Here is a 27,638-nt window from a genome sequence, read left to right on the forward strand (position 1 = left end):
TGAAATGTCTCCTATGGGGACTAACATCATCACACATGAATACAATTGAGCTCATTGGATCCACAAGAGTCTCAGCTCTACAGTGATACCCAATTTATGTAATTGAAGACTGTTTAGGGACCCCAGTATGCAGAAATATTCAAACACGTCATTTTAGAATAGGCGAAAAAAACACATTTATACTGCATGAAAAAAACTGCATGTGATTATCATAAAGTGGGCATGTCTGTAAAGGGGAGACTCGTGGGTACCCATAGAACCCATTTACATTCACATATCTTGAGGTCAGAGGTCAAAGGACCCCTTTGAAAATGGCCATGACAGTTTTTCCTCACCAAAATTTAGCGTAACTTTGGAGCGTTATTTAGCGTTACTTCCTGACAAGCTAGCAAGACATGGTTGGTACCAATGGATTCCTTAGGTTTTCTAGTTTGAGATGGTATTTGATATTTGATATTTGTATATTTGTTGCTCTAAAACCTGCTACAGCCTCTGAAAGAAAGTAAAGTCGGTCGGGATCGGATCTCGGAGGGTTAAAAAGGCTTATCTAAATCAGTTGCTCACCACTACAGCTTTTAAATAAATACTTTTTTTTATTCTGTTATTGGCTTTTTACAGGTACAAAGCATACAGCATGTTATAGTTTTATCAAAAGTGGAAAATACTGATGTTACATATGTAACAAATGTAAAAAATAAGTCTTCAATCTTACTTTCCCCGAAAGTAAGAACATACATTTCAGCATATGAAAATATCCATAAAAACACAGCTTAAGTAATTTAAGTTAATAAACAGTACAAAAAAAAAATTTAGAAACCATACAATGTCAAAATAATGGACAACAACGAATGACTCCATGATTTCTCATGAATTAAAAAAAAAATTTACACAAGTTCATAGTGTTTTAGTTGGGGTCATGTTTATAGGATCCATACATCATCATCATCATCAAACGCTTGGCTGGGTCAGAAAAATTGTGACAAACAACACAATCCCCCCAAAAAAACCTCCTCTGCTCCTGAACGTAGGCCAGAAAAACCAGAAGAGGAAGAGTCCACCCCCGCAATGAAATCCTCAAATGTCTGTAAGGCAGGAGACTTGATTAATCCTCACTCTTGGAGCGTTTAGCCAGTCTTCTGTGAGAAAACACACCAGAAAAAGGGATCATAACATCGGTGGGGTCTGCCATACCGTGCGAGCAAAACGGCGTGCTGACTCTCGCAGCGAGGGCCGCGTGCTGTCGCCTACAGGTGCAGCGAGATCAAACACACATGCTTCTTTTTAAGTAAATTAAAAATCAACCCCTAAAAAGACGGAGACCGGGAGTTTCCGCTGGAATTCTCTTCCTGTGAGTGTTAATGTTATCTAAACGTCTTATCTCTCAGCTGTGAATGTGACAGAAGTTTTAAGGAACGGAGAGGCAATATTGGTAATAAAAAACAGAAATGTGTGATCAAGATAACGAGAACGGAGCTTTGCAGCCACTAAATTGAATTCAGACATTTTTTTTCTTTTTGAGTCAATGGATACGTTGTAATGAGGCCTCAAAGGGATGAATGCACGATCGTACAGTTGACTTTGGACCTAGAAAAAGACTGGTAAACTATTCCAAGGTGGTTAATGACAAATTCTGTCATGTTACAGGTGCCATTTTTCTGCCTTACTGCATTGAAAGTCGTCTTATAATGTAAAAAAAAAACATGTAGTCCAATGTCCTCTTGAAATGTACAGTCTTCCTTTTTCTTTTTTTAAAATGGAGAACATCACCATATTCTACAACGTCGTAATAAATAGTCTCATACATATTGCTCGGCTTCTCCTTCGTTCAGGATGGTCACCGATCCATCCCCACTGTTCATTTCAATGTCTCTTGCCGCCGCGTTCTCGGGAAGCAAAGCTAAGTCCTTGAACACGTCTACGTAATGTCCGAAGCCGGGGCCCCAGTTCAACAGATTGTCCCAGTTGAAGCCCCCGGCTTGCTGGCCCAGTTTGTGGGGCAGGGTGTAGTGCTGCTCGGTGGGCGGCATCTGGGGAATCCCAGGCCCTCCTTCCGCCCTCCGGCTCGAGTACCGCCTCTGCTTGAGCCTCCCGCCGTAGTCCTCGTCGTCGGCGTCCGACTCGTTGACTTGCGAGAGCTTGGGGACCCGGGAGCTGTAGGACACCGGCTTGTCCCGGTCGTACTCCATCTCCGAGCAGGTGAAGGAGTCATGTGAGTCGCTCTCTGAAGAGGACTCCGGGGCGGGGATGCCGTCGGCGGGATTGCGCACCCTCGACAGCGGCCTGCGGCAGTCTTCCTCTGAGCTGGAGCGCCCGTGGTCGGCGCTGCAGATGCTGGGATTGCGTGGGCGCGGAGTGTTCAGCCGCTCCACCTCCTCGATGGACAGCCCCACGGGAGGCCCCGTCTCCAGGGGGATCTGCTCGATCGGCTGCTTGAGCCGACTGCCGGGCCTGGAGGCGTGGCCGTGGCTGGCCATCGTCTGCGGGCTCTTGCTGCGCCTCCCCAGCCGGGTGGCGTAGTTGAACATGGGCGGCGGCTGGCACATGTCGTTGTGCAGGTCCAGCGGGCTGCCCTCGCGGCGAGCCAGGTTGAGCTCTCTGGTCGGAGTGTTTCGGTAAAAGGAGGAGGGCTTGGTGAACGGGGCCGGGGAGTGTCTGGAGAGAGGGTTCGGCGTGGGGCACGCTGAGTGGGAGTGGCTGAGCGGCGTGGACCTCAGTGCTTGGGTGTACTGAGGCTGGTAATTGTAGCTCGTCGCTCCGAGGGGTAACGGGGACTGTCTGGCGAAGCCCAGCGGGCTGTGTCTCTGGATGGAGAACTTGGGCGTGTGGCTGCGGAACTGCTTGTAGTGTTGGATGATGTCAGCATCAGAAGGGGCGATGCTGCTGGCGTTGTCGATGTCGTAGTGTTCGATATCTGCCTCGGGGCCATTGCAGGGTGCGCAGGGCGCGCTGGGGACGGTCTCGTTGTTGTGGGGAATGTCTGTTTCATCGTAGATCAGATAGGGGTTCTCCCTCTCAATGATGTCCGGTTTGGGGTTCCCTTCTGGTTGTTTCCGTACCGTCATGTCATCACCGTACGGCGGGATGTTATCGGGGTCATCAAACGCTACGTTCTCGCTACCCTTCTTCTTTTTCTTCTTCTTCTTCTCCTTGGGTTTCTTCTCCTTGGGCTCCTTTGGCACTTTGGTCTTGTTGCGACCCCTGCAGTGGTTGCACAGGATCAGGCTGAGCACCACCATGGCGAGGACGGTGGCACAGCTGCCGACAATAGCGGGCACCGCCCAGATGGGGAGCACCATGGTCTCCGCCGTGGGGCTCGGGCTGCACACAAACCCGCCGTTGTTGGCCGACTTGCAGACGTTCCCCTCAGGGCACTGGACGCCCAGACACGCCACCAAGGTCTCACACGTCTTGCCCGTGTAGAACTCGGAGCAGACGCATGTGAAACCCGAGCGCTGGTCCGGCACACAGCTGCCGTGGTTCTGGCAGGAATTAGAGCCGCAGTCGCCGGGCGGGACGCACTGGTACGTGTACCACTGGTTGACGCACATCAAGCCGTCCCAGCACGGGCTGCTCTCACACAGGTTAGGACCCCTGCAGCCGATCTTGACGGACGAACTGGTCTTGGTTAAGCTGACGAGGCTGTGCTCTCCAGTATACGGCAGGTTCTCCCCGTTGTACTTCACGTAGGCCAAGCAGCCGTCGAAACCTGCAATAAGAGAGAGAAAATGGTTCAGATAAAAGCCATCAGCAGCTAACAAGGTCGTAACGGCGGCCTGGAGGGGAATCATTTCCGATTGCCAGCAGACTGGCTTTAAAAATGTCTGCTGACGCTGGATGTAAATAACAGGAACTGGGAGCTGTAATCAGAGCTAAAGCAATTTTGTTTAGACAAATAATTGGTTCAAGCTCAGGACAAACAAAAAAGTTAAATATATTGTGGTAAGCGACTCCTTTAGAAGAATTCATATTATAAAAATCAATCGTTCTGCAATTTGAAAGAAATATGAAATGTTTTCTAACAGAGAATCCATCGTCGGAGACATTATAGCTTGGAGACATACATCTGGGTTGGATGCATGTCTCTGTGTTTAATTCAATCTGCTCCGTGTGTAGCCTAACAGCACTGCTTCACCGATGTAAATAGATTTTTATTGAATTTATCCCGGTGCAGATTAAATCCATTTGTGCCTTTTCATTAGCTCTTGAAAAGTGAGTACACAACAGAGCACATATTAACAGGCAGTCTTCCACAGATCTGTATCTCCTACAAAAGGTCAACAAATAATTCAAATTGCTCATTTTTTACCATATTAGTGCATAGTATTAGGTTTGTTTTCCCCCCCTTAAAATTCTGAAATTTACTGTGTTGCACTACCTCCCTCTGGAAACCCCCTCTTTCACCTTTTCCAACTGTTCCTAGCTCAAACTGGAGGACATCTGATCTGTGATTTAAGACTAAACCAAGATGGAAATAAGACAAAAACACCAAAAAGTCCTCAAGGGCGGTTCCAAGACAAAGTCAAATTAAATCAATATTAGTTATTTAGTCCATAAATGATACACTGATAATGAAACATTTATTCAGCTAATGTAAATTCATAGTAGGTAAATCTCTGCAGCGTCAAATAGAAACAGATCTCAGGCCAGAGTTGTTGGACGGACACCAAATATGGTAAGGAGTTTGAGCAGCAGATATTAATTCATTTGGAGGGAAATAGGTTTGTATTGGATTTATAAAGGCTCACGAGTGCTCCATCACACACGTACAGTCTGTAGGAGAGGTCGCTGCTGCGTTTGTGATTTACAGTAGGTAGAGAGCGGGTGAGTTTCTTGGTCAAACGCCAGTTTTTGAAAGCTCCGGCATTTGTGTTTGACACAGCACGTAAACACACATGTACATTCACACACATACATGTAAATAGAGTTTACATTCAACAAGGGTTTGATTATCATAGTTAGCTTTGGAGAGGGCAACATCTAAACTGTGAGTTTTAGACTCTAAATATGACACGTTTATCGTCAAAACACGACAAAAATCCAATGTTTTACTGTGAAATATTTTTTAAAGCCTCTGAAACAGCATTTAGATCATCATGGGACACTAAAGCTGTCTGATGAAACTCATACTTAAAGGTCTTATTGATAACATTTACATATAGATGAATATTTGAAAAAATAAAATACATCCACAGAGCTTTTAGAAAGGTGCCAAATAAAAGTTAAAAAAGAATAACTATGATTGTGAATTATTTTTTTTAATTTTGACGTGTCCGAAATAACAAAGTTTAACAAAAATACGTTTACAGAAATTCACCCAATCAAATGCGACTTTGGGCGACTAGCTAGACAATCATTTGTGGATCGAATCAAGATGCGTTCTTTGATCGAAGTAGCTGAGAGAGCAATATGGAGAAAGACAGGAGGGGATGTGTTTTTGGATATAAGTGGGCAAAAACAATGTGGCTGAGGTCTAATTCATTCAAGGGAAACTTTACTGATTTTAAACCGACTCTGTGTCACTGTAGCGCGGCAGTTCATGCAGTGAACGTCCACTGGATGACGACCGACCAGAAACGACCAGCGGTTGAGTGGTCTGCTCCGGGCGCCGTTCATCTGCATGTACTGCCTGCGCTGAAGGGACGTTACCACACAGCCGGTTGAAAATCTGCAAAGTTTCCCTTTCATCTCTCACTCGGCCTCTGCCTGATCTGACAACAGGTGAGGGAGATGTGCAGGTATGGAAATTAGCCACCAGCCAAATTCTGGTAAAATATGCAAGTGGCTGCTGGATTTGCTTCACTCACAAGCCAAAGAGAGAATTGTAATCTATTGAGTGGCAGGTGGGTTTTGGAATCCAACAGCCACAGTGGAAGGTGGACCGAAAAGTTAATTTCCAACCCTGGAGGTGTGTGTGGAGCCAACAGTCCTCTCGCCCACTTTTTAGGGGCCCAAACTAATGCGAATGATTTGATTTAAATCCCTCTTGTAACTATACACTGCTCAAATATTCAGTTTCACTGTGAGATACGTTGTACGTACAGCAGTTAGAGACGCTCTGTTTCATGGGGACTTTAAGGGGTCGTGTCTAGAAGGGAGCCTGTAAATTGTGAAATCTGATCTGAGATCTGCAGAAATTCTCTGCCCGAAGACCTATCCTAACCGTAACTATTCAAGATCAAAGCCTAAACTTGACAATCTCGCAAGAGTTTCCCCAGTTTACTGGTTCCCTTCTAGCCACTACCGACTTTAAGTAGCTTGCTCAAAGGCACCTCAGTTGCCAGAAAATAAGGTTTTTAGCACTCAATTATAGACCGAAATAACTTGATCTGATGACCTATTCTATAATAAATACACTGTTGATCCTCACCTGCGGCGGTTTTCTGCTGAGCAGGTCCGGGTGGGATCCCTCCCAGGGAAAAGGTTACAACGCTGAGACCTCCAAAGTCCTGGGTTGGATGCTGGATGACCCTGGGGTGGCTGCTGTCTACCAGGACCACCGTGGCCGAGCCGTTCTTGACCAGGCGGAGCGTGTGCCACTGGCCGTCTGACAGCACGGCGTCGCCCACGGTCCGTTCCACCTTCCCCCCGACGCCCGCATCCGAGATGTAGTGGATGTTGCCGTTCCTCAGCTGAGAGAAGAAACAGAGTACAGCGATGCGTCTGCATGTTAACATCCATGTTAAACAGCATATCAACAGACTGTTATAATTCTTAATTTCCAGCGTATGATAAATAATGTTCTCTGAGGGGAGTTGAATAAACTAGGGTTAAAAATGCTGTTTTTCAGATTAATGCAATGACTTATCATGTCAGCATCAATCACGAGCGACGAGAGGAAGTCATCTCTCTCTCTCCACAACACTACCAACACACTACGCTGCTTTTAGAATCTGATGTTGGGGTCAGAGATCGAAAGCAAAAATGCAGCTCGACGCTCGTAAATCTTCCTCCCGGCGGGACGCGCTGCCGTTAATCATGTTCTCACGACTTGTGCGTATCTAATGTTATTCAGCCAGATGATGACCAGAAGCTCGCTAATAACAAATTCAGAGAAAACATGCTCGTTCAAAACGCCCACTGGTGGAGCCGCTTTTCCAGAAAAGAGAGGACAGAGTGCGTCTTTGAAAGAAATTAATCAAGCTCACTTTGGCATGGACGACAAATTTGCGGTTTACACCGTGTATGGTAATCTCATATGTGTACTCCCCACTTCGATGGAAAAGTAATCCCGTTCTCCTCCCTTTTCAAAGAACCCGAAAAATCAGCAATGATAAGTAGCTTCCGGAAGAATTGATTTAAAATGGGAAAAGCGGAAAGTCCCCCAAGCCAAAGAAAACTGAGTGCTCTAAACCTGGAAAACAGATCATGCAGTTTATCTATTAAACATCTTTAAAGAAAGTTTTTTATATATATCTCAGTATATATAGTTCAGACTCTCAACATATGTGCATATACAGTATGTGGTCCCCTGCTGCTCTGCTTTTTTTAGGCGTCATGGTACTTATAATACTTCTCCGGACTGTTTAGGAAGCTGTGATGGTGATTCGTTGAGCACCAGAAGCTGCTCAGAGCCAGAAAAACAGAATCATAAGAGAGAAAGACTGATACTAAAGTAGGAAGGGGTCGGTGGTGGTGAAGGTCTAAAAAGGAAAACTGAGGAGGATGAATGAGCGCTCAGGCCTCTTTGGGCAGCTGCCCAGGATCAGTCAGAGGGAGAGGGGAGGGTGGGGGGGGGGCTGAACAGGATGAGAGGAGAAAAAGAGGGCTAAAGGGAGGTGGTGGAGAAAGACCCAGAGAGTTTGCCTGTAGTCGGAGAGAGTGTGTGGGGTGATGACTGGTGTTGTTGAGGGTGAATCAAAGTGAACATGTACAGACACTTATGTGTTCACACCATCCTGCTCAAGCTCAAACACTCAGGAGACCTTTCAGAGTCAGGTGTAGCAGGCTGACATGTTCTTCTGTCTGTCGGGAGAGTTTCAGAGCCCGGGACGGTGCCGCTGCCGCACCTCTACACACAACAAACTGATATCCGTATGAGAATAACTTGACTTGCCGCAAGCTGGTTTAGTTTATACGGAAGTCAGCCCGCTACAACATGCTGCTACTTTGATTTGAATGGGAATGTCCGTTCTATTCCTATTCTATTTCTATGGTCAGCACACACACACACACAAACCAACACACGCTCATGACTGCAAATGCTTTTGGGGAGGCAACAAATCATCTGGCAGTCATCTTGCACAACCGCAGCTCTGTCATCTCAAACGAATGGATGAGCCGAAGCTGATTTGTGTGTTGGCACCGACTAGAAGCTAATCACGCTCATGAACTAATTATGACTCGCACGTTAGCTAATGAGTGCAAGTATGGCTCATGGCTGATTCTTACATTAACAGTGGCTGCTCTGCAAAAATTAGCGGGCTAATTAGCAGAGTAACAAACTGAGCTGAATCTTCTGCTACAACTTGTGGTGCTTTTAATTTAGGGGAAATGCCATTATGTGAACATGGGGACATTTCCTATGCCACGGTATCCTAAATTGTGATACCTTCACAGACAGTTCACCACACATTATTTGAGATTTGAGGCAGATGAATGGAGAAGGTTCTATCTGCAGAGCTTTATGTGCATGTGTTCATTAGTTTGAATAAGCCACACAACCTCCACCAATAACACCAAGGTAAACAATACAACCTTAATATTTTTTGATATAACTGTAACTTACAAAGTTAGATAACATTAAGCAGCAAATAATATCAAAAAGTAAACAAACAAGCAAGCATTAAATCACAAAGCAAACAAAAATTAAGCAACATAAATCAAGCAAAAACATTAAATAACAAAATAAATAATAAATAAAATAAAATAAATAAAATAAATAAAATAAATAAAATAAATAAAATAAATAAAATAAATAAAATAATATTTGCTGCTTATAACCTAACCTAGGTTGTATAACCTAACATTTACTTTATAAGTTACAGTTATATCGAAATACCACAGTTGTATTGTTTACCTTGGTGTTATTGGTGGACAATACACTGCGCAATATAATACAGCGGCATGTAAACGTTATTTATTGATAAGGAAGCGCAATAAACACACGTGATTTGCCACCATGGGTCCGAGCGCCGGAGGTTCCCGAACCCGGAGCTCTGCAGCGGGACACTATTGGATGAGCGACTGTGCACGTTAGTTTCTATTACAATTAGTTAGTTAGTTTGTTTGTTTGTTAATACGGAACTTTGTTGTCCACCTTGACTGTCTTTCACACGACATTAAAAACACTACTGATGCGGAAAAACAGCAGGAACACAGTAAGTACTGGGCAGGACCTTCACTTACCTCAACTGAACTTTATTTATAGTTTGGAAAGTGTATTTTAATATGTTTTAGTGGGAAGCCTTTCTATTCTTTGATCTGCTCCTGTTGGCTATAGTAATTTGCTGCTGCTGTTGTGCGCTGATAATGCAAACGCCAGACTTCCTCCCATGAACACTTGCATCAGTTCAGGGCCATTCACTTCCTTGAAAGGCTTTTATTGTGAAACCACCACCTGAGGTGCTGCGTTTCATTATTTAGAGGTGGTCTGATTTCACTAAACACTAAAGAGTGCATGAGGGAGGGAGAAAGAGAGAGAGAGAGAGAGAGAGAGAGAGAAGAATATGGGAGTATTGGTTTGTACACTATGATGAATTTACCATGTGAGTCATTTTGGTGCAGTACAGTCTGTATAATGTTCAAACACACATTAATATTCACTTATTTGACAATGCATGGTTTGTTTCTCTGAGCCCTGCTGCCACATGTCAGTATGCACTCCACTCTCACTTCCTCTGTCTCACCTTAACAGTGGTGTAGTTGCTGCTCTCCTGCACATGCAGCAGAGTGCCGCTCTTGCTGCGTGTCCTGAACTTGACCTCCAGGCTGCTGGGACCCGCTGGGTCAGAGGTCACGCCCTGCAGTGACTGCCTCAGAAGGACGTCACGTTTAGGGCCCTGCTTCAGGGAGTAGTCCAGACGGCCGGTGCCATCCAGGGACAGGGCCGTGTCTGCGGTCATGTCTGTGGGATCAAGAGAGAGAATATCCTCAATCTGGTCTGACTTCACACAAGTTTCACAGTGACTGTAAAAACTAATATTTCCACTCTGGAGCTGGTGAACGCTCAGTGCCAAAAGATTTTCCTAATCCGACTGCCATAACCACTAATTGGTCCTTTCATTCCCACTAGTGGTGCCAAATACCTTCCCATAAGTGAAGTTTGCAGGTTAATCAGAGCAAGACAATGAACCCACACCTATACTCCCTTCAGAGCTTAACCTGAAATGTAAATGTGTTCCCAAAGATTCATAATAATTGCTTGATGTAATAAAAAGGTTGTGGATTTATTATGTGCTTATTAGGTGAGTAAACCTTGAGCATTGCTAATATACGATATGATCACATTTTCTGAAGCTATAATTCAATAATTAGGTATGTTAAAAATGGCTGTGTATCGGCAAAAATCTGGAGATACGATACATATGATACAGGGGTTACGATTCAATATATTGAGATATATTGCTGTACTGTATGCAGGGTGATATATTGCCATTTTTTAAATCCAATATTTGGTAAACTGTCAAAGTATAAAGACAAACCACCATGTACATAAAATCTGAGTAAAAAAAATGTTTTTATGCCGCCAGAAAGTGTGATCTGCATTTTTATTTATCACAGTCCCTGTAACATCAACATCATAGCTTATTAACCCTAACACATACAAAGTATGTAGCCATTAAACATGTTAATAAACACTAAAACAAATTAATTTTTTGAAGTGTGAAGAAAGATCAGGCCACAGTTCTAAACTAGTTACTCCTCTGAAATCTAATTTTACTGTTATTTCCATTTGCCATATGTCTCTATTTTTTGTATCCTACCAATTTAATCAATGTTTAGACTGATGGAATAAATGTTTTGGGACCATTTAGTAGTTAGGGTTTGGTTATTTTAGATTTTTGGGTCTTTGGTTCGTCTTAGGTGTTTTGTAGGTTGTAAATATTACTGTATTTTTCAAATCTAGATATATGTGTACTTTCTCCATTATGTCTTATGATTGTACTTGTATATTAACTGTGAATAAACTGAAACTGAACAGTCTAAATTAACAGAACCGTAGTACAGAATAATTTCCCTTCAAAGATGGATACACAGTTGAAATGAAAATATGACTATTTTTACATGAGTAACACAGTAAAGTGTTTGTTGTTTATAATGATTTCTATTAAAACAATGTTTTGTGTTTGTGCCGTTCTCCCTCTCCCTCACTTTAAATGCTCTTGAATATACGGCACAGTGCAGATTAGAACAAAATCTAATGCTCATGGAATTTGCGGCTGGATTTAAGACGAAGCCACACCGGCACTGAAAATGTCAAAATGCTGCAGCAAAATCTGTTTAGTGAGTCAGCTAACGGTGGGTTTTACATCTCTGCAAATATTCAGCATCAAATTCAACTTTGGTTAACGTGGACACGCAAATTCGTGCTGCTGAATGGAAAACTGTCTTTCAAAAAATGACTGCTGACCTTAAAGGAAACCCAAGAGAGTCATTAGCTGCATTGGACATATGCTCTTCTTCTCTAAGACACTGACTGATGGGTACAATTGACTAAATTTGCTGTAACCACAAGACCATAGTCAAGATGACTAATATCTACAGTAAGTCACATCACTGGTATTATGGCTCAACATTTTCTCATAAACTTTATTGCTTCCTTCTGAGAAAAGGATGTTCCTACTTGTCACTCCCTGAACTTCCTGGCATCATGTTTATTTTCTCTTTTTTTCTAGCCTGAAGATGAAACACATGACTGAGAAGAGCACGCTCCATTTCTATTAGAGGATATGTTGCTGTGATCCTGTTTCGTGCCATAAAGCAAACCAGCACATTTCCCACAAGATCAAACCCAACGGCGAACAGAGAAAAATTAAGTGTTGAGGTTCCCGGACTTTTCAAATAATGATCTTGTTTTTTTCCCCAAGTATGAAAGTTTCAAAATAAATGTGGCAACGATTATTGGTAGCATTGCTTAACATAAAGTAGCACCTTACACAGTAGCGACATGTTTCTGGCAATTTTTTTTGTGAACCTCAAAGGTTTCTGTTTTAGCTCTCTGATGTTGAGTATTTTTATAATGAAATACACACATGCTTTGAAATAACGCTCAGGACGCAGTGATGTGGCCCAGATTAAGCTATATGGTGCAGTTGGATGACTCATGAGGGAAGAATCATAAATAATCATGATGGAATATTCCTGACTAAGTGCAGCCTCAGCAATAAAACTTCAAATGCATATACTTACATTTCTCGCAGAATTTGCCAGTGAAGCCGTCCACGCACTGGCACTGCTGCCAAGACCAGTGGTCCAAGCAGGTTCCCCCATGTCTGCAGGGGCTGGCGGTGCAGGCTCCTTCCAGTCTCGGACATCTACAGACACACAAGAACAACGTCAGTTTGACAAGTCAGCGGCAGCCGGGGGCGTGGGGGGGTCCGCCGAAAAAAGAAAAAAGGGGCAGATGAGCCGTGATTTCTCTCCCCGTGCTGCAATACAAAAAACCCATAAAGAACCCCGAGAGAATTAGCATATTAAAAGATCTGTTCTCGCCTCACTATTCACCAGCAGAAAAAAAATCTATGGAATTCTGCAATTGGTTTCCCCCCCCGTCAAAAATCTGCCATTTGTATTAAAAAAACATCTTTTTAAAAACTCTCCCGAGGGTTTGAGAGTGTGAACAGATGTCCCACAGCGAGAGTCGAGGAGGTTAGAGAAGACGGACAGATGGGAAGAAGAGGGAGATGATGGAGAGAGGGTGAAAGCGGGAGTAAAGGGAAGGGGGTTTGGGGTATGCGGACCTGTCAAGGATGCCACGCGATGCCAGCGCCTGACTGGGCTCCAGCGGGCGGCCGTTGACGGCGAACTCCATGATGCAGCCGACAAAGTCGTGGGTGGCGACCTGACCGCGCCGATGAAGGACGGGTTCTATTGACCTGACGCCTCCAACCGAGAGCCTGTTGGGCTGCACGTCCAGGATCCTGCAGACACACACACACATGAACAGAAACACACAAAGACTTAAATGAACGCAGACACAAAAGTACACATGCACAGAAATCCAAAAGCTTACAAATGCATTCAAGTACGCGCACAGAAAGACACCGCAGGTCAGCGAGTTTCACAACAACATGGTCCTGAGATCCTGACAAAATAAACTTTCTGCAGACCTCTGTGGCCCTTCTTCATCTGCCAAATCAATCTCTCTCTCTCTCATACACACACATGCACGCACACACATGCGAAAACACATGTACAGTGTCAAGCGTTCACCCCACAAGGCCTGGCTCGGAGCTGTGTCTAAAGGCAATGATCATCCACTGATTTGATGAAGGTTTACATCATGTATTGCATATTTACAACAGATGACTTCATTTTTTTTTTTTTAACTTTGAGTCGTTTTTGTATCATCATCACACAAAGATTTATGAGAATTGCATATTACTTGTTAAACGATTCGCTTTCATCCAGATGACAGAAAAGGCCTTTAAACACTGGGAACGGGAACAGAAGTGGATCTGGTCTATGCTGCCTTTGTCAAGGTTGAAAGGACTAATAAAGTTTGCAGTCTTGGTTCAGAATGAGGAGCCTCTGAGTTGATATAAATATACATTTCGGCACAACTCAACCTGTTCTGCACAATGTGATTGGTTGATGTCTTTATTGGTGGTGCGAAAGCTCAGAAAAGTTTACCTTTTTTCCGTAAAAAAAGAAAAAGACGTCGCCTTTTTGCCACGTAATATTCGTGTTCATTGCAAAAGTATTTATAATGAAAAAAACAATTTGAAAAAAATATTGACATGCAAATTAATTGAACAAAAAAAACCACCCCAGGACCCCGGTGTGTAAAGGCCTTAAGGCAGTAATAAAATAAGCAAAAAGGAAAAAACAACATCCCTACTCTCCATAGAGCTGCGTCAGATTCTCTAGTCAATTCTCTATAGAACAGCATATTTTAAGTAAGGGATAATAAACAGTCAGATCCATTATTAAAAATGGAAAGAAACAAGGGACACCTTGCATAAAAGTTTTAGGTTGTTATATTTGGTTTATTTATTCAGTTTAATAAAGATTTTAGCTTTAACACACATTCCTCAGCTCAGTGTTGGGACCTGAATTAACCCCCTTTACCAAGCCAAACTCAACAAACATATAATGGTGATGAACATATCTGACAAAAAAAACTATTTTCTGACATCATCTATGGCAATGGTTCCCAACCTGGGGGTCAGGACCACTACAATGGAGCATAAAAGAAACCAAAGGGGTCGCCAGATGATTAACAGGATGGTAGAGGAGAAAAATCATGTATGCTATGAACTAGGTTTACTTCTATCCAGAGCTGCAATGATTAATCGAGTAATAGATTGTCAACTATTAAATTAATAGGCAACTTTTTTTGATAATCGATTAAACAGTTTGTTTCACAAGTTTGTTTAAGGGGTAAAAGGTAAAGTCAAACAACAACTGGAAAGCATTCAGCATATACCGTATATGTATAATATGTTCACACCAGGTGCAGAAAGACTATGGGTTCTGTAATACTTTCCATTATTATGCCAGACATGGAAAACATCTTTATGCATTGAGTTTTCCAGCCTTGGACCTGAAACTGTCAACACTATTTTAATGTATACAGTTGGATCATAGAAGCAGAACATCTGTGTCCTGTATGCATTTTCTTACCAGTCCGTGTGTACTGCCACATTGCTCACAGCACAGTAGCCTGGTTCCTGGTCATCACCACACAGGTCCACAGTCAGGGATGCAGCCTACATGATGACAGAAACACATGCATGTCACGTGGGATTGTTTTTAAGACCAACAGCTGCGAAGTTGCACTGCCTCATTCGATTATTCCTCGTTTGACACACCAAACAACAAAACAACAAAAGCAATTTCTGCTAGATTGTGGTTGATAATTGGTTGCAGTCACTCTGTTTCTTCCTCTTTATAATCAGTGTCATGTGTGAGTGAGTGTGTCACTGGTACTGGTTCAGTTAACACTGCCACGGATAACTATTCTCTACCGAATGTTACTCAGCTAACTCGGGTTTTAGTTTTACTGGAAATCAGTGGTTGGAGGTAAACAAGCTCAGTTTATTGGGAAAAGAAGATTTAAGGTGGAGCTTTTCTTTCGTAACTAATTGGCTAACTAGCCAGGCTGGGCTACAATCTCGGATAGATGGCGAAATATTGATCAAAACAATTATACAATCATTTTATTTTGGGTCTATTTGTGTCTTTTTCTTTTTAATGAGGAAGTAAAGCCCTTGGAGTCATGACAACAGCATAACAACTTACATTTTTATCTGATCTGAAAAAAATATATATCTTAATTTCGTACGATAAAAAGTCAATACATTGTTAAGGAATTATGTAGAACACATACATGCTCATTAATCAACAACAGCAACACTGCTGACAAAGCTTACAGTGTTTACCTGGGGGCAGTGGTGGAATGTAACTAAGTACATTTACTCAAGTACTGTACTTAAGTACAAATTTCAAGTGCTTGTACTTTACTTGAGTATTTCCATTTCATGCTACTTTAAACTTCTACTCTGCTACATTTTGGAGGAAAATATTTTACTTTTTACTGCACTACATTGTTTTAACAGCTTTAGTTACTAGTTACTTTGCAGATTCAGGTTATCAATACAAAATATAAAGCATAATCAATATATAAATAATGATGTAATAATATGGATTAAGGTACCCAGTAGTTTATAAAGTAATTAAAATCAGTCCCACCGTTACCAGTTAATGTGATGTACACATTTAATGCATGACTAATCATAATCCAGGGATAAAAGATTAATGTATATGATTCTGAAATGTATATGTATAATGAATACTTTTTTCTTTTGGTACTTTAAGTATATTTTAATGCTTATACTTTTGTACTTTAATACTGTGAGGCAGCTGTGAGCTAGCCAGTGGGGCACAACAAAGAGACTCAAATGCACACGAACAAAACAGAGAAGCTCTGATTACAACACACAAAGAGGGAGAGACTTCATTCTCTGCTCAGGTAGACATTGCTCCTCTATGTCTTTACATAGACAATAGTTGTTTGTTGCTATATTAATGCTCTGAATATCTTATGTAGAACCTGTAAAGCTTGTGAAAGATCTAGTGAATCCACTGAATGAGTGTTTTACACCACATATGCATGTTATTTTTTTTGTTTTTTTACAGCAAAGAAGGACTTCCTCAAATCCTCAAAAGCATCTTGTTTGCAACATGATTCCAGCCTAAATATATGTTTTATTGTGTGCACATCTTTAGGACTGAAAACCCATGAGAGTGTGCCAGAGTAAATATCTTCTTGTGCACTGCAGCGTAACGTTCACTCCAGGGTTCTGGTTCAACCCATTGAGGGTTACTTCAACCGCTACAATTATTCCTCCCTGAATAGTTGTGTAACTAAGTCCTGTTGTTAGTGTGAGATTTGTCCACCAAATGACATGCAGGCTGATTATTCATCATCAATTCATCACAGTGGTTGATGGGAGGGTGGCATTAAAAAAATGCCATACATTACAGCGAAACATTTCCCGTTAATGGTACTAAAGCTTTTGTCCAGATGTGGGTTATTCCTTTGCTCTCTCTGTGCTCCGAGAGGGAACGACCCCACTAGGAAGAAAAGAAATGGGCTGGTGAGGAAAATGTCCGGAAAAGTGTGTGAAAGTGTTGACAAACCGGGGCAATCACGCTCCACCTCTCCTGGATCTCAAGTAAACACGGACCACACCGGTCCCGGATCTTCCCGACACAAATCATCCAGGAGAGCATGACCCCACCGAGCGCGCACACCCACACACACACACACACACACACACATAGAAACACACACGCACAGTTCGCATGAGTCAGACACATGGACACGTCCACAGAACCGAGTCCGTAAAACACACATGCGGTGACAACAGCGAGGCGAGGAACAACGGGGCTCATTTGTCTCAAAGACACTCGTGACTCGCCATAAAGAACGTCACAAGCACATGAACATTTTATTAATGTCTTTTCCTGTGATCAAAGGCGCTACAGCTACAGCCATGGCTTGAATACACTGCATACACTGTCAAGTGCCTCACACTGTGGTGGAGAAAATATGTATTTCAAGGAACCCTCTTGGAAATTAAAACCGAATGTAGAAGATGAGGAGCGTGTTTTCGTGCTTGGCTAACGCTGAAGGAAATGTGAAGAAAGCGCCACTGGATCTCATTGTTTTTGCCCCGTGACTAATACAATGGAAGGACCATAGCGTTGCTTTCTGTTGTGGTTCAGGCACTGAACTGAGGTTTTCTGCTTGTTTCTAGGACAAATAATTCTGCTAATCAAAAGCTTTGTGATTAGCCGCTGGTGCTAATCAGCTACAGCCAGTCATAATCTGTCAAACTACATATGCAAACCTCATTCATAGAAGACTTTGTTGTTCTTAAAACTCTGATTTAAAATAAACTAGCTGAGGTCTCTGCTTGGACGTTCTCAGCTGTGATCAGTTACTGTTACATGATCACGCTAATGGATCATTTATTATTTTCCTACTCTCCCCCTGCGGTATCTAGCCATGCTTGTTTTTATTTGCACAGATTTTGAGACTTCTCAAATACACTGAACAGAGAACATTGAGAAATTACATCCCAGTTACTCACACAGATAATACACAGATGTAGTTTTGACAGTTGGGAACTATCAACCACCAAATGTGAAAAATAGTGAGAAAACAGTGAATTTACCCTTTAACAGGCAACTGCCACTGTACAAGACATGAGATTTTCCTACTGACGCCACTTGTATTCCAAACTACTCAAAACGCAAAGGCAGTTTTTTGAAAAAATTGACTTTGGTGTCACATTGATTCAATTGGCAATGTTACAGCTAATGCTAAACGCTAATCTAGAAAATGTGTTGATACTTTTTGTGGGAGGTTATGTTTGAGGAGTTTGGTAAACGTACAATGTTAATAGGGTCAGTAACTTTGCTATAGTGATGTACTTTATGTCATGCACTGAAATATGGTTGTGTCTAGAAGGTAACCCGCAAATTGCGAAATCTGATCTGAAATCCACAAAAACGTGCAAAAGCCCTCGCAAGACTCGCTGCCCAACGACCTACCCGAACCTTAACTATTCGAGATAAATGCCTAACCTTAACTATCTCACGAGCAGTTTGCCCAACTCGCGGGTTACCTTCTAGATCCGACCCTAAACATATTGATCTAAAATATTTAAACTGATGTTGTGTCTGTTTTGATGCCAACAACAGCAGCAATTGTGTGCCAACATTGAAGTCTTTCTAGCATCTTTCCTCTCATTATTTTGGTTTTAGGACCCACAACTGATTCACTCTCACCGCTCTCATTTCCACCGATAGCAGGCAGCTGTTTTTAGAGAAAAAGCTGTAATAAACCACAGTACACTACTTGACCAGCACCAAACCACACACAGGCAAAGGTAGTGACTAGCTGGTGAACATATTGGAGCATTTAGTAGATAAGGAGTGATATATTTCCCTCAAATTGGTGTTTAAATTGGCAACACATACATCATATCAACATCTGTAAGGTGATAAATCAACGTTGTGTTTACAACTTGTTGCACTACTCCCAAGTGCATGGCCAAAAAATGTTAAATTAATGAATGCATGTTTAAACAGAAAAATTTAAACTTGTGATAATGTCATTATTTTACTGGCATTTATATCAGTCTTCATATTCAACCCATTTATTACATGGGCTCTATTGGTCTGGCCCTAACATGAGCTCCTCTTGCCGAGACAAATCGTGGGTCTTTTATTGTGTTTGACAATAATTTTTTCGGATTTGTACGATGCTTATAATTACGACTGTAACAGTATCTGTGAACTTTCTGCTCTCCCTGATTACTTGGAGCCTTCACGATGAAGCAGTGCATGACCGTGGTTTCGGTCTGCTTTTGACATCGGCTCAGAATTCAGGAGAACAGACCTCGAGCCTGACCACCGAAATGACCCACAGCACCTTTTGCAAACATAGTGATCAGGTTCACTTTACACCGCCTGAGGGAGTTGGCACTTGAGGCATCACCCACACACACATTTCTGTCTTCAAGAGCCGTTACATGACCACCTCTGCATAACACTATGGACAGAATCGCAGGTCTCGACGTGTGCTGTATTCCTTTCCATCCCGTCACTCTGCACCATCTCAAAACTGACAATTTAACGATTTTACCAGCTTCCTATGAAACTCTCAGTGCACGGTGGGAAATGACAGATTTGAAGTCCAGCAGGAGAGCTACATTATAGAAAGCTTTGACAGGGCCTGGTCGGATTTTTTTCCCCCTCTTTCCTTGCCACTGCATTGCTGGCAGGGAGAAGCCTCTCATTCGGAGCACAGGAGACAGAGTTTCAACCTTCAGGGCCAGTTTGGATCCACGTATTGTAAATCACAACGAGCAATAAAATATAATTACAAACCATGAAAACCATAAGCTGAGCTACCCGTGGTTTGGGGGGAGTTTAATTATCATCTGATGGTGCAAAAAAGAATATAAAGCCAAATTTGGATGCAGGTTCCAGATATAGAAGCCCAGGACATAAACGCAGCACGTGGTGTAAGTCCATACCATGTGGCAGATCCCATAAGAACTATTAAGCCACTAAATGAAAAGTTTTTTTATGAATGCATGACAAAAACAAGGTAATTTCAACCATAAAAATACGTTCTTACCATCCCGGCTCTCCTGGCGATGACTGTGTGGAACTGCCCATCCGAAACTTTAATCATGGTCATCAGTTTATAAGTTCCACTTCCCAAGTTGAAGGAGAAGCGCATCCGTCCCTCGAAGATCTCCAGAGCCAGGAACTCCGCCTTGTCTCCGGTCTGGTTATCGTGGTTGTACATAAGCAGCGCGTTGCTCTTCAGGGTAGCAAACTTGATATAGATGTAGTTATTGTTGGGATCCAGAGACGGAAACTCCATGTAGGAGAGCTCCTCAAAGCCGTAGCTGTTAAGTTCACAGTGTTTGCCGAAAACCCCTGAGGACACAAACAGACCGAAAGTGGAATCAGAGAGGAAGCCAATGAATGATTCAAGGCACTGCTGTGATAAAAATATCTACAGATTAAACAGAGTCTTTATTGAGCGATATCATAAGCTCTGTATTTAGTAGTAACAAAGCAGATATCTCTCTGCTGTCAGGTCATCTTCAAAAAGTTCTCAAATTGGAGGCTTATTGATGACAAATGGAGACACAAAATGAAATGACAGCGTCCCCCGCATAGATATAAAACAGTAGATGTGACATGTTCTAATGACTCCAGGATGAACTATATGGCAGCCACCTTACCTTGGCACAGTTTTAAACTTGCTGTAATTGGAACCTATGTGGAAAGAGGTTTATGTTGTCCTTATAATCCTTGTATTTTTCTACCGATACACCAATACTGTTTTTTATTCAAAGTAATGAGTGTGAGACAACTGTGTCTGTCTAAAATGAACCACAAAACAAAGATTTGGGTAGATTATTATAGCTCTCCAAGAGAACAAAATAATTTTCAATCATGAAGATAGTCTCATAATTGTGCATTTATATTGCAGACAATGATTTTTTCAATCTTGCCTGAACTTAATATGTAAGAACTGTCTCTGGTATTGTGAATGGCTGATATACTACATTAAGCAATATCTTTTATGTAGAAATCCTAAATACATTCAGTATTATGGCCTTCAGGCGAGCAGTCACTTCCTGTTTTGTGTTTTTTTTCCAGCTAACCGGTGTGGGGTTTGTTTTGATAATGAGAGGAAAGGTTGAAGAGCTTTGCTACCGGTAAATAAGGAGTTGTTTTAGTTGATAAAGTAAGCAAATGCCTTCAACAGAACTCCTTTTGGCAAAGGTGCTGAACAGCTGACACCTGCCCATAGGTGGCAACTGTAAACAATACCCAGGTAAGATGGCGGACGATTATCCCATCAGTTTTTACGTAATGTTGCATCTACTGTTTTATATCTATGGTCCCCCTTTAAATGGTTTAATAACAGCATAACTGTCTTTTCTTTAGGGAGATTTCCCGTCTGAAACATATTGCTTTTCAATTCACCCTTAAAAGTTTCCTACTATTACTTACCAAATGGACAATGACAGAAATATCCATCCACCCGATTCTGACAGGACCCGCCATTAAAACAAGGGTTACACTCACAGTGATTGATGATGGAATCACACGTTTTGCCTGGGTTCACAGAACAACACAAATTAAAATGGATGAGGTGGCAGACAACACAGGAAAACCCCGAGGGGAAAACAGTTCACTTTCCCCACAGGGCCAAGTCATGCAGGCCTTTCATCACCTCACAGCTGAGAGAAGCACTGCAAAAAGAAAAGAAAAATCGGGGCTCCAACAAATCATTTGAAGTTGTAGCGTGTCTTAACATCAGATTTTTGTTTAAACAAGCATAAAATATATAATAGGAAAGATGTAACTTCATCTGTTTTAGTGCAGTTTCACTTATTCTAATTTTTTTCTTGACACAAGTGAAGAATAGAAATGTCCAAGATGACATCATTTGATCCAAAACATCTTGAAACTTTCATAGGAAAAAAGAAATGATCTCACCCAATTGGCAGATTTTTCTCACTAAGAATAATCAGATTTTAAACTTGTTGCAAGATCAAATTACGTTTGGATACGTTTTTTGTTTTTTTTTGCAGTGCAGAAAGACAAACAGTTGCAATGTTAACATCATGATAAGGAATGTGACACTGATAATAAAAATAATGGATTGGAGCAGGACAATAAATGATCCAGGCATGGCACAATACAAAAAGACTGACAATGAACTCCTGCCAAATATATTTTAGGCTGTAAATCCTGAGACAAGTTGCTTAATGGAGATTGATTCTGCTGCCAAAAAACAGGCGGGAAAAACAGGAAGTGGAGAGTTCACAGTGAGGGCATGCAAACTACTGTAAGTCAATAGGTGCATTTCTCCACGAGGGTCATTTATCTTGATGAAACCTAAAAGATTTGTGGTCATTTTCTATCGTCATAATAAAAAGGGACAGTAATGACTTGACTCGAGGCAAATCGCCTGCTTTGAAAATGCCTTTCAGATGCTGCACTCAGCGGCTGGACAACATGCAGGATTCAAATGACTGTTCTAAGTAATTCCACTTCAAATGCACTCCCCCTTTTTATCAAGGGTAATAATGCAGTGTATTCATTTCCAAACTAAACGGCCTGATTGGATCTTTTATGAAGCTGCTCATTTGTCATAAAACTCAAAACAGAGCCTAATGAGAACTCCTTGATTAAGAAATCCTTCTGTGTACAGTTGGATTAGAAGTGTATCTGTGTGTGGTCAAAGATGCATGCACATGAAGGAACATAATGAAATGGGATACTGGTGAACTGTGCATGGAGTCTACACTCGAGTCCTGACTGGGGTCAGTTTCGCATCATCCTTTTTATTAAAGCAAACATGGCAGGCTGATATGCATCACAGCTGATACCCCCCAACTAGTAATCCCAAAAACAAACTGTTTTTGGCAGCCATGCTTGTATGCTATGGCTACGACACCTCTTGGAAACATTCAGAAGCAAATATTTTCCTTGGCCTGAAAAGCAAGAGCGTGAGTACATTATTGTGTGTGTGGGTCCCCACATGTTTTTTTTCCCAAGCCTAACATGAGTGACTGTGTGGTCAGACATAAAATGTGACTCCTGCGTGTATAGTACCTGCGAAGCCGGATTTGCAGAGGCAGTTGAAGCCGCCGGGGAAGTTCTGGCATAGCGCCCCGTTCTTGCAGGGATTGGAAAGGCATTCGTTGACATCCCTCTCGCAGGCCATCCCGGTGAAACCCTCAGGACAGGTGCAGGAGAAACCCCCCACCAGATTGTGGCAGGTGCCGCCATTGTGGCAGGGCGATGGCTGGCACTCGTCGATGTCTGTCTCACACAGAGCTCCTGTGTATCCTGGCCTGCAGCTGCAGGCGTAAGGCTGCAGGGGGTGGTTGGAAACAAGGATCACTGGGACACTTTCTTCTGTCTTCATATCGGGCCCGACACTGAGACGCCTCTTGCAGCTGCCTCCATTCTGGCACGGGTTACGTGTGCATGGATCATGGTCCACCGCATCTATTTGCACCCCGCTCTGTCTATATAAAATGTCTTTGATACTCTGGAAGAATGTGGCCACACCACTGGGGTTGACATATTGTCCGTGGCCTCGTTTCACAGCTGCCATTAGGAAAGTCTGATTGTTGAGTTCAAATGCACCATAAAGCAGCACCCCGGTGCCGAGTCCTGCTAGCTGAGAGTTGGCAATACGTAGGAAGCTGAGGTAGTGGTTGGTAAGGAAGCTTTTGACTCCTTGGGTCTGGAGTCGAATTAGTATACTGTTGTCCACTGTGGCGTTCGTGAAACCCATGAAGAGGACTCGGGCTGTGTTGCTGACTGAACCGTGGACGCCATCACTGCTACGGACGGTTAGTTCAAAAGTTCCATCTGTCGAGCGGGCTTTAGAGTTGAGGTTGCACGTTCCAGTTGGGATATTAAACAGACCGGAGGACGGGGGAATAAGGGAGCAGTGGAACCTATCCTGGATGTCAGGGTCTTGGGGCTTGACATCTCCCAGAGAGCCTCCAGGAAACATGTTCCCATAGTAGTGTACAAAGATCTCCATGGACCTCGGCTCTGAAGGATTGTCGTTCTGATCGTTTATTTTGACGTGAACTGTTCCTGTGGAGGACATCTGAGGCACACCAGAGTCCTTAATCACAACAGAGAGGTAGAAATCGCTAATCTGTTCCCTGTCGATCTCCCGACTGGTGGTTAACACTCCAGCTGGACTGAGGCTGAAGTAGGTGTTGGCAGAGCCAGAACTGAGAAGGCTGTAGAGGAAAGGACCTTGGTTTGGTGGTAGATCTGCATCAGACGCTGTTAGTGTTGTAACTGCAATGCCAGCTCTCTGATTCTCCATTACCTCAGCATAGGCGGTGGTCAGAGTTGGACCGTTATCATTGATATCTTCCAGGTTCACAATCACAGTGGTGCTTCCTGTTGAGGGAGGTGTGCCAGTATCCACAGCGAGAACCGTTAGATTATACACAGGAGTTGTTTCTCTGTCCAGCTCTGCAGCCACTGACACTTGGCCGGTTTTTGGGTTGATTGTGAAAACATTTTTATCAAACTCAGGAGCAATGGAGTATGAAAATCTGCTCCAGCTTGGGACAGAGTCTGAGTCCTCAGCACTCACAAAGGTAACAAGACCACCGGGTGAGAGACCTTCGCTGACCTGCACATCGTACAGTTCTTGGGTAAATACAGGAGGATCGTTGGCGTCAAGAATCGTGATGTTCACAAACACCTCGTCGATATCTGCGCCGCGAATGCTTCCTGCGTTCTTTGCTAACACCTTCAGTGAAATCTTTTCCTCTTTCTCACGGTCTAGAGTACCTGTGACATAAATCTGGCCTGTTTTCCTGTTGATGCCAAAGCCCTTCTTTCTACTCTTCCCGAAAATGAGGTAGTAAACCACTCCATCATCTCCCTGGTCTCGATCACTGGCGAACACTTCCCCGACCACTGTGCGTTTTGGAGCGGCTTCAGAGATTTCAAAGTAGTACTGTTTTGAGACAAAGCGGGGTACGTATTCATTGGCTCCCTTAAGCTGAATGTTGACGTTGGCGAAGCTGCAGCGCTCCTCGTCTGGGACATTGAAGGCCTTTACTGTTAAATGGTAGACCTGCTTAGCCTCGTAATCCAAGAAGCCCTGGGTGGTGATGGTGCCCGTGTTCGGGTCAATAACAAAGAGGTCACTGTCTGATGACTGGATCACATAAGCCATGACTGCATTAGCACCCGAATCGCGGTCTGTGGCGTTCATTTTGACCACAGTGGTGCCACTGGGAACGTTCTCCTGCACAATGGGGAAGTACTCGTCAGGATCAAACACAGGGGGGTTGTCGTTCACATCAGTCACGTGCACTGTGACGGAGACGTAGCTTGTTTTTGCAATCCAACCGCCGTCAGTGGCTGAAACTCTGAGCTCATGTTGCTGCTTCTCTTCAAAGTCCAGAGGCTGAGCGAGGGATAACACTCCCGTTTTACTATTAAGTGAAAACAGACCCTTGTCGTTGCCTGAAGTAATACTGTACACGATAAGGCCATTCATTTCTTTGTCTTTGTCTCTGGCAGACAGGGTCCTTATTGCTGTTCCCACAACAAGGCTTTCAGGTACAGTCGCTGAGATTTGGCTTTGTGAGAACTCAGGCGTGTGGTGGTTTTCCTCCGTGACTGCAATTCGCACTGACGTTTGCGTCGACAAAGGAGGATTTCCTCTGTCACTCGCTGTGATGTCAATGCGGAAGAACTTATTCATATCAGATGTAAGGGACGAGGCGACAGTAATCCATCCACTTGTTTTATCTAGCTTGAATTTACTAGAGCTGTTTCCTCCTGTTATTAAGTACTCAACTTCAGAATTAAGGCCAAAGTCTTTTTTGTCATGAGCTACAACCCTGATCAGCCTGGTGCCAACTTTGACACTTTTAGTGACGGGCGTGAAGTAGCTTGGCGAATCAAACTCAGGCGGATTATCATTGCTGTCTACAATGTTTACAATTACCGTCGTCTCACTCATCAGAGGCTTGACTGCCCGGTCTGAAGCGGTGACAATGAAGCTGTGCCGGTTTATATTTATACTGCTAGCACCCGTTGAGTTCTGATATTTTAACTGCTGCTTCACAAATATCTCCCCAGAGCTGGCGTTTATTCGGAAAAACTCTGACTGGGAGCGAATGAAATAGAAGATTTTGCCGTTGACACCTTCGTCGGGATCTGTGGCGGACACCTGCGTGACCACGGAGCCCACCTCAGTGAGCTCAGGGTAGTCCAGATAGTAAGAGGGACGACTAAATCTGGGGGCGTTGTCGTTAATATCCGTTATAAATATGGTGACGTCTGTGCTTACAGTCCAGCCAGAGTCATGAGCAGACACTTTGACAATATAGTGATCTGTATCTTCTCTATTGAGCGGCCTACTTATTGTTATGTCTCCTGTGTTTGGGTTAATATTGAATGGAAGGCTGGTATCTGTGATTGAATATCGGCTAATGGCGTTTGAACCAGCGTCCTCATCTGTGGTGGTGACTCTGGTGACGGTGTAACCCACTGGGGCGTTTTCAGCCACTGTAGCACTAAAAATCTTGGAAAACCTCGGAGCATTATCATTCACGTCCAGTACATCGATTATCACTTTGACCGCTGAGTTTTTGGGCGGCAACCCCCGATCAGTGGCTTTGACTTTCAAAGCGTACTGAGCCACCTTCTCCCGGTCCAGCGGCCTGGTTGTTCGTATTTCACCAGTTGCTCTATTAATGCTGAAACTGTTCTCCTTGTTTCCATCAATGATGGCGAACTCAAGCTGTCCATTAGGCCCGCTGTCCAGATCTACAGCAGACACCATCAGCACCCGCTGAGGCGAAAGGTTCTCCAGTATCTCAGCGTGGAAGGGATCCTTATCAAACACCGGGTGATTGTCATTCACGTCCAGCACGGTTATTTCCACTTTCTCATAAGTGGAATAAGGTGGGAAGCCCTGATCTCTGGCCTCAATCCAGAGAACGTACTTCTGAATGTGTTCATAATCTAGAGGATGTCTGATGGACAACTCGCCCGATAGCTGGTCAACGTGAAAGGCATTGTCCAGGTTGCCGCTGGCGATGTAATAAGACAACGGTCCACCCCTCATAGATGTCCCAGTCACCGTTGTAACAACGTGATTGGTCGGCTGGCTCTCCGGGAATGTGAACGAGTGCTCCTTCAGTTTGATGACAGGGAAGTTTCCTCCGGTAACAAAGCGGACGGTCACAGTGGTCGTGTCCGTTTTGGGGTTAGCTCCGCCGTCTTTTACTCGAACTGTGAGGGTAACTTCGGAGTTTCCAGTTAGCTTCTCGTTGGCAGTGATGGCACCTCTGATGGGGTCGATCTTGAACTTCTCAGAGTTGCGTCCTACCAGGGAGTAGTGCAGCTGGGCGTTGGAACCGGAGTCTTCGTCAGTGACAGTAACAGCAAAGACCAGGGAGCCTAAAGAAGAAATAAATGAGTTTTTGTCATCATTTGTTTTTATTTTAAAGAAGCTGACAATGAACAAACCTGCATATAAACATATGTTAAGAGTTATTTCTCGTAATCATAATATTTCAATATGTAATGTGTTCTTCCTGAATCAATTTGAGATTCACTGACAAATTAAGTCTACATCCACACTAATACGTTTTCATTTTAAAGCGCATAACTTTTGCTACGTTTATGCCTAGCGTCCACAAAACTCAGGCGTTTTTGAGCCCCTTAAATGGAGACATTCGAAAACGCTGCTGACCCGGTTTTACTTTAAAAATTCTAGAGTTGCATTTAAGTCTGGACGGGCAGAAACGGAGAACTTTAAAAACGATGACACCCACGTTCGCTTCTTGATTGGGTCTTATCAGTAATAACGTGTCCTTCCTTGATTCGTCACGCCCCTATCACATGAACCTTTTCCGGAAGAC

At 43.2% G+C, this 27,638-nt stretch overlaps 1 protein-coding gene across 2 annotated transcripts in view; it reads right to left on the minus strand.

The window, feature by feature from the left end:
- Positions 1-573: 573 nt before the first annotated feature.
- Positions 574-27,638, minus strand: part of fat4 (FAT atypical cadherin 4) — a 118,988-nt gene continuing 91,923 nt past the window's right edge. Inside the window, exons 9-17 of one of the 2 annotated variants that reach the window (XM_074649052.1) lie at positions 22,825-27,174; positions 21,214-21,318; positions 19,817-20,124; positions 14,785-14,870; positions 12,900-13,079; positions 12,349-12,473; positions 9,846-10,063; positions 6,368-6,629; positions 574-3,706 (exon numbers count right to left, since the gene is read on the minus strand). In XM_074649052.1, coding sequence (XP_074505153.1) covers positions 1,797-3,706; positions 6,368-6,629; positions 9,846-10,063; positions 12,349-12,473; positions 12,900-13,079; positions 14,785-14,870; positions 19,817-20,124; positions 21,214-21,318; positions 22,825-27,174 — 7,544 coding nt within the window. In that variant the 3' untranslated portion in view covers positions 574-1,796. The remainder of the gene's footprint in view (positions 3,707-6,367; positions 6,630-9,845; positions 10,064-12,348; positions 12,474-12,899; positions 13,080-14,784; positions 14,871-19,816; positions 20,125-21,213; positions 21,319-22,824; positions 27,175-27,638) is intronic. The other variant, XM_074649053.1, reaches the window with a different exon arrangement.

Source organism: Sebastes fasciatus, chromosome 10, assembly GCF_043250625.1.
Source record: "Sebastes fasciatus isolate fSebFas1 chromosome 10, fSebFas1.pri, whole genome shotgun sequence".
In the NCBI taxonomy this organism is placed as follows: domain Eukaryota; kingdom Metazoa; phylum Chordata; class Actinopteri; order Perciformes; family Sebastidae; genus Sebastes; species Sebastes fasciatus.